The following is an 11,419-nucleotide window of genomic DNA, read 5'->3' on the forward strand; positions in this document are numbered from 1 at the left end:
CCAAAACTCACAAAACATCAAAAATCCGCCGAGTATAAATTAAGTAAAAAACATGCACACACAGATATTAATAAAAATCATGTTTCAAAAAAATTGCTAAGGCCAGAGACAATACATAAACATATTAGACTGCTCATGACACATATCACGGTGGACAGTGTCTGTGTCCTTATTACAAGCAGCGAGAGGAATTAAATATGCTTGTCACCACACACACACGCGCGCACAGATGCACGACATACATATAGTTGAGACCAACAGATGGATCGACTAGAGGTGGCCCCATATGGTGAGCAATTTATTGGAGATAAACATTAACATAACTTGACCATAGCTTGAAGCATAGCAACATATGCCTACAAATGGCATTCATGCTATCGTTTTAGGCTTGTCCTTCTTCCATCTTAGCAAGCACCGCCATTTCTTCCATCTTAGCAGCAACTGTCAAATTGAGATATGGAAATCCCATTAGCGCATGAGTTAATTTTGTAGTGGAAATAGAGTACAAGATGTCTTCATGATGTAAGTAATATGCCTGAAGTTGTGAGATGGGAAGTGTGCATGGAAGGCCACACGTACGTATTAGTCCACGATATGCTACAAAGCTTGTTGTATGTACACATAACAAATTAAATGCATTGAATAGAGTGAGTTTAACGAATTTACCAGAATCGGACAGAACACATGGGAAACAGCAAGTGTTCTTGCAGAGTGAGTCGGAGCCACCTGCAGTAATACAAGCAAAACAACATGCTTTTGCCCGGGCGGATATGCAGCAGCTGCACTCGTCCGCGGTGGCCGGGTTAACATTGAGGCTCAAGATGACCAGGCACATGATCACCATCAAAGTGGTAGTCCTCTTTCCCTCCATTGCCTCCTGTTGCTGCTACCTTCCTTGGTTACCTAGCTAAGTTTATTGGTTTTGTGTTGAGAGGTGATTCTTGAATGGATGTTGCCGGCTGCAATTTATAGGCAGCTGCGCTATGTGATGATATGGACAAGGTAGGTGCAAATGGGTGGTCCTGACATAGATAAGGTGTGAATGGCTGTCTACTTGTATAGTATAGCTCCAATGTACGTATGTATCTTATGCATGTATACAGTTGATGGATGTACAAGTTTGTTGCGCAAACTCTGAACCGACTCTTCATAACATGTCTTTGTTACCAAGTAATTTTACTTTTGCACGTTTCAGCCGAGAGGCAGAAGAGAATATTTTACAGAGAGGGCAGAGAAGGGGATTGGCGGAGGCGCCGTGGTAGGGTTCCCCGTGTCGCTAAGATTTTTTCATTTTACATGTGTGTATAGATCACTTCGTCGTGCGGCGCCCGACTCCAGGTTGTACCCCAGCAGACAGCGTTCTGTTTCTCTGCCTCCAATGAGCATGCATGCCTCCACAAGGACCACAAGACTTAGTAAAAAAGCTAAACTTTGCAACACGATGTACACAGAATTAGTAGCTATATCTATATATGAAATTCATCCTAAAACTGATAGGTGGAGAGAAGTAAAAAATACCTATTTGATTTCCTATCTGATTAGAGGAAATATGGATGGATCGGTCGCAATTAGCGAAGTGGCTACAATTGACATAAAAGGTGTGCATTGCATTCACCAAGAAAAATTGAGTTGCTACTGAATCTATGAAAAAAAATGAGCTTACGTTATATATACACTACAGGAACTGCTGGCTTCCCCGAGTGCCAGTTGCACTCGGGGAAGGCCCAGTTGCACTCGGGAAAGCCTTCCCCGAGTGCAACACTCGGGGAAGAGCCTCCGGCTAATCCTCCCACGGGAAAGGCGCCTTCCTCGAGTGTCGAAAATCATGCACTCGGGGAAGGCTTTGCCAAGTGCCGTGCTGGCACTCGGGGAAGACTTGACGCCGTTGGCCGACAGCCGACGCCGTTTTCTTTTTTTTTTCTTTTTTGATTTTCTTCCCCGAGTGCAACACTCGGGAAAGATTTTTCAATTTTTTTTTTAAATACTCTTTGCCGAGTGCCGCAGCTCAGGCACTCAGCAAAGAAATTTGTTTTTTTTAAAAAAAAATCCCTCTTTCCCGAGTGCCACAGCACAGGCACTCGGGGAAGCCACCTCTAAAATTCTTTTTTTTTTGTTTTTTTGCTTTTCCATGTAAACAACAAAGCATATATATATATATATATATATATATATATATATATATATATATATATATCACAAACCACAAATCAACACCAATATGTCACAAACCACATTTATATATCACAAACGACCAAATTTGTCCGAAATCCACAATATATTACAAACCACACGTTCAAAAGTACCCTAAAAATATTACATAGTCCTCATTTATAACACCACATTTATAACAGAGATATTTTCTTTTGACATTTCAAATATTACATACCGACATAGCCAAACAATACACAGTATATAGCAGCAAACAGTGTGAATGGAATTGAGGCGAACAGCGCTCCGAATTTCCCTGAAACCACAAAATGAGTTGAGAACCAGAGAAAAATTGGTTCAGTGTCATTTTATTGACTGTACTGACAATAATATTTCACCTAGGATGGAGAAGAAGATCATGAAACCAGCGGAGATCTGAATGACTCTTCTGCTACCAATCCTGGTTGATCCTAGGAGACCGACGTTCTCCCTGTTAGGCAAAGTAATATACATGATGTCAGGCATGGCATGACACTGGAGATCTGGATGCAAACTTGTTGTGACAAATAAGCAGACACACTTACACAGAGACAGTAGCGCCGCTGGCAGTACCAAATAGCCCATCTAATAGCAGCCCGATTCCCTGATTTTTCACATGTCAGAAGACAGAAAATAAATATTAATCTTCTCATAGAGGAGTCACCAACAAGATAGTATCTCAATGTTTCTTAGTGTATGACAAGAACTGACCTGCCATCCAATTCCCCTGCTCAGGACAAATGGTGGTGGGGGCGTCGCACTTGCCAACCGGGCAGCAGCCTTAAATGCTCCGGTAGACTGCAATGCTCAAAATAGTCAGACAAATAAGTTCAGCACGATGTCAAGTAACTGCATTGTCTATGCTGCTAGAGATCACATGGAGTAATGGGATGTTGTGGCGCCTGGAACCATTTGCCCCCATCTGCTATTTCTATCTGTGCATTTGAGGGCTGGGGGAATGGTATCCACTAGTTTTTCTCATGCCCCATCTTTTCTTCTCTCTTACATTCTACAACAACACTATACTATAGTTCAGGTCTCCTTTGGCATCACAATAACTTGAATGTAAATATTCAGTCACATAGCATTCGACAACATTTCAAATTTAAATTTTTAGATGTCATAGTTCAAATAATTTGAATTTTCGCAAGTCATACTTTTTAAAACACTAAAACATAGTTGATATGATATGGATCTCGAGTTATTGGGTTAGTTGCAAGAAATACGACCGTACACTTTGTTTAAATATTTGATCCTTTATTTAAAAGTGAAAGTCACTTTGTCTACCCAAAAGCATACTGTCATGTAGGATTGCACAGATGGGAGACCCCTCAAACCTCCCCCAAATTTGAGAGAGAGATGGGTGCACAGATGAGTGCTATTAGATTGCTGTTTTGTACAATGAGGAGAGAAAACAGACGGGGAAGTGTTTTAAGGGGTTTCCTTGGAGATGCCCTTACCTCTACCAAGGACACCACCACAGCAGCCATCATGCCGAATGAATGATCTGCGCTGAAAGTCGGGGGACCCCATTGCAGTGGGTAGGGAACATCAAACCTGAGGAGATCAAACAAGTTCATTCCATAAGTGTGAAAGAATGAGATGAAAATAAAGCAATGGTTGAAGCATCAATCTACAGACCATGGCATGGTTGTGATGAGGTTTGCACGGTCAGTTCGGCAGTTGAGTTGGGTGACCTGCGAACTATGTTTGTATGCCCCACTCACAGTGAGGATGTGGGCATATAACCAGACAAGTGCGATGGAGATGAGCACTGAGAACCTCTCCAATATCGGAAAATGGCACACTTGTACGTGCTTCAGATATTGGGAAAGTGCCACAAACAGGACAAGCATCGGAAGACCAATCTCCACACACGTTCCAATCTAAGAACATCAAATCGACTAATGAGCTTCTGGGAAGAATACTGATATACACTACTATAATGCACATTTAGGCTACAGTCCTTCATAGTAACTGAATTAATATGATTTAAACGAACTTCTCTAAAGCTCCCACGTAAGAAACATATATTCTGACAGTACAAGCCACGTATTATTGATAATGATAAGAGCAAATTATTAGCTGAGCCTTTACCACTGGGAATCCTCTCTCGAAAAGACCAAGCCCCGCCAATGCAATAACTGGAACCATCCCAAGTGGGCTGAAGAACCTGCAACAGGAACACCAAAACAACATCTTACGATTCCTATCGTCAATTCAAAGGTTGCAGCCATGTCACACTGCTTTTGGCTAATTTCACCCATTGATTATCATATCGGCATATTTTCTTTTCCTGAATGTAAAGCCCAACACATATATCAAGCTAAAAGTTACACACATAAAGAAACAATGACTGTTAGAAATACACCTTGTATGGAAGTTGCAACACAAGTAACCAAACCAGTGGCAGGGCGGGGGCTGCGGGGGCGTGCAGATGACCATAAACCATTTTTGAACATTTTACAGACGATATGTGCTGTAAACATACACTTGACATAGAAACAGTGGAGAAGAATATAGAACGTTTGCAGAAGACAATTGTTTTAAACACCAAATCAGTTAAGGTGTGGTCCAAAATATTGCATAATAAAGAGCATACATATGTATGCATGAATGTTCGCCTTGCACTTCAACATGGAGAAAATAGAATATGAACAATCAAACTTTTGTCACTATAATCAATATTCAGGTCTCAAGATTGCTAAACTGTCTACTGCATATGAAAAGTTTGAACTAGCATCAGCAGAAGGCAAACCTCGAGAAGCAAGAGCCCCACGACAGCGGGAGTTTGGATTTCGCCTTACGCTCGCGAGCCCAGCCGACGTCTTCTGCAATCCCTCCGCGAGAAAGCCCTACGAAAGCAAGCAAGAATAAACACCGCGCGTTAGATTCCAAGAATCACAGACACACTCCATGCACAGACGCTAAAAACTACCAACGCCTTGAGCTGTCAACATGGCCACGATTACGCGCCTGGAAGCAGGCGGCGTCGATGAGTCCGAACGCGGCGATGTCGAGCCAGGCCTCCCAGCCGGAGGGCTGCTTCCTGCCGCGCGCGACGGCGAAAGCGACGAGCAGCGCGGCGGCGGGGAGCAGGCGCAGCGCGGCGACGAAGAATGGACCCGTGCGGGGGATGACCCCCTTCATGGCCACCATAGCCGTGCCCCAGAAGAAGAAGGGCGACACCAGGGATGCCCACTCCCAGAGCTCCCTCCCCGCAGGGGATGAAGCCGTCACTCGGGGCCGGCCGCAGGGGCCGGGGAGGGGGCGCGACGGCCGGATGGACCTCGACGCGCAGGGACAGGGGCGCGCCGGCGGGGCCGCGCCACCGTCTCGGGCTGCGGGGGCGAGCCGGCGGGGGCTGTGGGGGCGCGCGGCGCGGGGGCTGCGGGGGCGTGCCGGCGGGGCCGCGCCGCCGTCTCGGGCTGCGGGGGCGCGCCGGCGAGGGCTGCGGGGGCGCGCGGCGCTGCGGGGGCTGCGGTGGCGCTGGGCCGGCGAGCGGCGTGGCGGTGGCGCGGGCGCGGCGAGCGACAGCGGCGGAGGGGGCTGGCGGCGGCGTGGTAGCGCGTACGGGCGGGCGGGCTGGCGGGCGGCGTGCGGGTATGGGGGTGGCCGGTTAGGTTTAGATAAGGCCCGCTGGGCTTTTTTTTTTAAGTCTTTCTCGAGTGCCTTGTCCTGGCACTTGGGAAAGGGCCTCTTCCCCGAGTGTCAGAGAAGGCACTCGGGGAAGAATTTTTGTTTTTTTGTTTTTTTTTGCCTCATTTTTTTGTGAGGCCTTCCCACATTATTTAAAACTCTCTGTTAAAATTTGGAACAATTTTGACTTTTTTTTAAATATTTTATTAATTTTTTTCGTTTCGTTGAATTTTTTTGCATACTTCGAATTTGAACTGCAGGTGCATGAAATAATGGAATTTGGTGATTCAAAAAATTATATTAATGATATTTGGTGTATGTTGAGGCCTTATCCAGGAACTCGCATGAAATGTCGAGCATCTTGTTGATGTAACATGACGAACAACTTGCGGGAAAAGTGTATTTAAATTATATAAAATCCGAACAAAGTCCGAAAATCACGAAACTTGTCTGGGCGTCGTGTTATCGTATGTAGAGACTATGATAAAAAATTAAGAAGGTTTTGAGCAAGTTGCGACGTCGGATGCCTAAAACCCAGACATCTCTGCATGTGATCACTTGTAGAGGCATGCGGGAATGTTTGGGTTTTAGGCATCTGACGTCGCAACTTGTTTGAAACCTTCTCGATTTTTTATCATAGCCTCTACATGCGATAACACGACGCCCCGACAAGTTTCGTGATTTTTGGACTTCGTTCGGATTTTATATAATTTAAAAACACTTTTCCCGCAAGTTATTCGTCATGTTACGTCAACAAGATGCTCGACATTTCATGCGAGTTCCTGGATAAGGCCTCAACATACACCAAATATCATTAATATAATTTTTTGAATCACCAAATTCTATTATTTCATGCACCTGCAGTTCAAATTCGAAGTGTGCAAAAAAATTCAACGAAACGAAAAAAACTAACGAAATATAACAAAAAAAAGTTAAAATTATCCCAAATTTGAACAGGGAGTTTTAAATAATGTGGGAAGACCTCACAAAAAAAATAAGGCAAAAAAAACAAAAAAAAACAAAAATTCTTCCCCGAGTGCCAGGGAAGACACTCGGGGAAGAGGCCCTTTCCCGAGTGCCAGGACAGGGCACTCGGGGAAGGCAGCCTCTTCCCCGAGTGCCCTGCTCTGGCACTCGAAAAAGGGACTCTTCCCCGAGTGCCAGGAAAGGCACTCGGGGAAGATTTTTTTTCTTTTAAGTTTTAACGGCGTGGGTGGGGTGAACCGTCAAGTAACAGGTTTCTTTGCCGAGTGACGATCTTCCCCGAGTGTTGCACTCGGGGAAGAGGGCCTTTGCCGAGTGCTGGTCTTTACCGAGTGCCAGGATCTCTTCGGCACTCGGGAAAGCCTCTCTTCCCCGAGTGTAATTCTTCCCCGAGTGCAACACTCGGGGAAGATTATCTTTCCCGAGTGTCCGATTTTTGGCACTCGGGGAAGCCAGAGACACTCGGGGAATTTTGCCTCTCCCATAGTGATAGGCATAAATCAAAATGACAAGAAATTCCAACCACGGTATATAAGACCAATAATTTGAAAGATGGATGAAAAGAAGATAGGGTTTATATTAAAGTCTCCGCATAGGCAGTTTGACTATGATCAATTTTACCTGTATTTTTCAATATGTAGATAATTCTATGCCAACAATTAAAAACTAATACATAATTTGACACGGTGTACCTTGAGAACGTTTTGAAAATGTACTCTCGTTAGGCGCTCACCTCCTTAACAATAACTGCGACTCTAAAATAGGTACATCGACGCTAGCTAAATAAACCACTATAAGATTTAGCAAGAGATCATTTTAAACAGTCCTGTAATGAAAGAATTTGACATTTATAGTGTCCATATATTTTGACAAAAAAACGTCTAAATTATGTAAGGAGGTGGGCCCGAAACAGTTGGATTAGCATATGGTTACCTGTTTGTTGTCTTCCGGACCTAAAAAAAGGACCATCTTACTGAAAAAGGTTCTATTAGGCCATGCAGCCGGCTCTGTGGTACCAAAAAGAAATTTTGATATGGTTTACATGGAGAACGTTTTGAAACTAGACTTTGGATTGGTACGCAGTTCACCTGCTTAACAATAACGGCGTACATAGACGCTATCTAAATTAAGCACTTTAAGATTTAGCCAGAGATCTATTTATTTTAATCCCGTAGTGAGATCTATTTTTATAGTCGCGTAGCGACTGTAAGAAAGACTGGAAAATAAGTTTGATTACCATATATATATAGTTAGCCAACTCGTTAATGGAATAAACGATAGAGAGTTCAGCGAGGCAGACTAGCCTTTCACACAGCAGCTCTGCACGCACCAACTGAGCTAGCAGGCATGGGTAAAACTATCACGTGGTGGCCCTGTGACCACGGCCAGCAACTCGCCAACAGGGCCGGGGGCGTGGTTCACGCGTGCATGGGTATTAATAGATCTGCATGTGCATCGTGCACATCTTGCAGGATTATTATATTCACGCCTCGTTGTCACTATTGTGTCATCTTAGCGATAAGGTGCGAAGTGTGCTTTGGGGTGGCAATTGGGATATAGACCTGTTCTCGAAGAGAATCTTAAAGGCTTACATTCACCCCCTCCGGTCGCCCGTTCCGATCCTTCACATATAAATTAGGATTAGCAAGGTAGTAAGTGGCAGGTTAGATAAGTACCCGTTGATGAATGTTGCCTTGATGTGATCGGCTCTGCTGGTTCCACGAAGATGCTAATATCCAGCAAGGACATAAGTCCAAAGGGAAAAACAACCAACAAGTGTGCATGAAGGATATCATCATCAAGATCAATCTACAAGACAAGAAACAACTCGCCGAGTTGGAGTTCCGAGCAGGTTTGTAACACCCTAAAATTAGTTACTTTGTAAAAAGAGTAAAATGATTTATGTTAATTATTTTGTGCTCATAAAAACATAGGTAAAAGAAGATTTAAAATCCAACATAAGGGTAGCAACATGTTTGCGCATACATGCCATTGCATTGATACTTTTTTGATGAGTGGTTTGAAAAATAAATTCAAATCTCAATCTTTAAAATATTGCTTTCAAGAAATTGTTTAAAAAGAATTTGAAAACTTGCAAAAACAAAAGTTAGATAAGATGCCTTGTTTTCAAAATCCAAAGGCTTGGAAAAGGTTGTAAGATGCGTTAGAACGATGTCTCTCCTTCCGGGAATCTTTCCGACCTTTTTCAGAATTAAATTCCTATTTCTTGGAGCTTTGTCTTTTTTTTTCTCGATCAATGCAAAAGTCTTTTTCTGGAGCTAAAACTACTTTGGTTGTGTTCCTCATTTTTCGGAACTATTTTATGTACGGATGTTGACAGGACGAACTAATTAATTGTTTCTTGTCCATTATTGCACCGTACCTCCCGTTTTCCCGTTTTGCAAACAATAACCATCACTCATGTGCGCCAGCAACGTTACGCTTGATCCAAATGCCACCACTCATGTGCGCAAGTGGCATGTGGTAATTCCATGATGCAAGTGCAGTAACAGCGTGTACATCTTGCATGATTCGCGCCTCGTTGTCACTATTGTAATCTATAAAGAAACAAACAAAAAACAAAACGATGGATGGATCGATCAGCGAGTACAACAGCTCGGGATCCAATAATCGAGAGGGCGTATACATGGACCACGCGCAATTCAAGGAAAAAGAAAAATTTGGGATCACGTGTGCGGATCCCTAACTAGGAAAAAAAAATAATTGAGCTAGCAACAATAGTAGGACATCTCCATGCTCACCTAGTAGCCACTGCTAGTGCGCGTGGAACACGAGTGCCGGCCCTGTTGGCGCTAAGACATCGTACGTGCTTCCCCACCATATCAGCAACGATCTCTTTCTTCTAACTCATGCTTGACTGTGACGGTCTATTATATATTATTGCATGATCATCAAGATAAGATCGTATAGTGACTGAGTGAGACATGTATGTAATTTATCCAAGAAGAGACAAGAGGGAGGCACATGGGTGCATGCATCCACACCTTGGGATGCTGCAAATTTTTATGGGGCTATATATAGCCAAGTAAACTATTTTATCCTGCTGCAAGGTGCATACATAAGTTTATTTCACCTTTGTTCACAATACTCTTCACACACCATTCACGCACGTCTCAGGGAGGTCTGCAGCAATGGCGGAGATCTTAGCTGGACTTCTCACTTCCGCTGTCGTCGCTATTGCCAAAGACAAGCACACCTCTGCCAGCAGCGGACCCAGGATTTCAGAGTAGGGTATGCCCATGGCCAAGAAAATACTTAGATAAATGATAAGAGCTTACATAAAAGATACATATATAGGTCAAACTAAATGTGTTTGATAACAAAGAGAGATTACAAAATATTAAAGGTTACTAAATGTCTCAGGGAGCTATGCAGCAATGGCGGAGATCTTAGCTGGACTGCTCACTTCCGCTGTCGTCGCTATTGCCAAAGACAAGCTCACCTCTGCTATTGCGGAGAAGGCCAATTTGCTGTGGAACTTCGGCGACGACCTGAAGGACATGAACTCGGTGCTGGAGTCCAACTCAGCAGCGCTCCAGGACGCTGACATTGGTAGAAAAACGACCTTCCATCCTCAACAAAAATCCCGGTAGATTTTTTACCCAGAACTAAAGAGGTTTTTGTCCCATGCAGACACCTTTAGTCCGGGTTGCTGTTACCAACCAGGAGTAAAGGGTCCAACGGCACCAACTGGGACTAAAGCGTCCCCCACGAGTTAATATAAAAGGATTGCATCCTCTACTCAGTCAGATGTACTATGTAGGTGAGATGGTAAGGATGCTATGCACGAGGCTTGAGGTCGTGGGTTCGAATCCCACGCACCGCGCGTGCACGCGCATATTTCGCGTGAAAAATCGTGTGACTTGTGCTCGGCCATGGAGAAGTAGGTGTAGCTGTGGCTTAAGCGGCTGAGGCACGCCGCCATAGACATCTCGGATTTGATCGAAGACTACCAAGACACTAGCGAACCCTTAACAGCAAAGGTGAGTACTTATGCATGTCACCATGTATGTTGTCGATGCTTCCAATGCAATAACAAGAAGGATTACTCTTCCTAGCGGACTCTTCACAACCACTCGTAAAGCTACGCGTTTCTCAATGCAATTTTGTAGAAGGCAATCGATCCAACCAAGCGACTAAATCATTCGTCCTTGCCAATCATGTGCATCAGGTTTTCTATATGAAGGACATGTCTAGCAAACCCAAGATTTCAGAAGAAAAAGAAAAATCATGGGAGCCAAAGTGCCACATAGTTCTTCTAGGTAAAAAAAATGATCCGCTGGGCCAGCACACTGTAGCTATCCAAAACGTCCATATTAAGACTTTTTGATAGCCGAAAATACATGAATTGTCTAGTATTTGTAGTATTCACTAGTAGAGAACTGACTTTCCACGCACCCCCATTTTTCCCGGTTTAAAGTAGGCCCGGGACATAAGGAGTGCGCCACGGTAGGCTGGAATGGGGCGGAGCTTTACTCCCGGTGGGTATTTGCAACCGGGACTAAAGCCCCCCCCCCCCTTTTGTCCCGGTTGTAACGGCTAGATTCCTGGCACCGACGGCGCCACCCTTTTATCCCGGTTGGAGTAC

At 44.2% G+C, this 11,419-nt stretch overlaps 1 protein-coding gene across 1 annotated transcript; it reads right to left on the reverse strand.

Moving 5' to 3' along the window:
• Nucleotides 1-2,219: 2,219 nt before the first annotated feature.
• Nucleotides 2,220-10,072, reverse strand: LOC136535367 (nucleobase-ascorbate transporter 12-like). Its single transcript, XM_066527654.1, has 10 exons — nt 9,931-10,072; nt 5,160-5,831; nt 4,946-5,042; nt 4,285-4,360; nt 3,829-4,073; nt 3,648-3,744; nt 2,899-2,985; nt 2,733-2,791; nt 2,547-2,638; nt 2,220-2,464 (listed from the first exon to the last, which is right to left on the reverse strand). The coding sequence occupies exons 1-10, from the start codon at nt 10,070-10,072 to the stop codon at nt 2,379-2,381; spliced, it is 1,653 nt and encodes a 550-aa protein (XP_066383751.1). The 3' UTR covers nt 2,220-2,378.
• Between the last annotated feature and the right edge of the window lie 1,347 nt (nt 10,073-11,419).

This window comes from Miscanthus floridulus, unplaced genomic scaffold (genome assembly GCF_019320115.1).
Source record: "Miscanthus floridulus cultivar M001 unplaced genomic scaffold, ASM1932011v1 os_2726, whole genome shotgun sequence".
In the NCBI taxonomy this organism is placed as follows: domain Eukaryota; kingdom Viridiplantae; phylum Streptophyta; class Magnoliopsida; order Poales; family Poaceae; genus Miscanthus; species Miscanthus floridulus.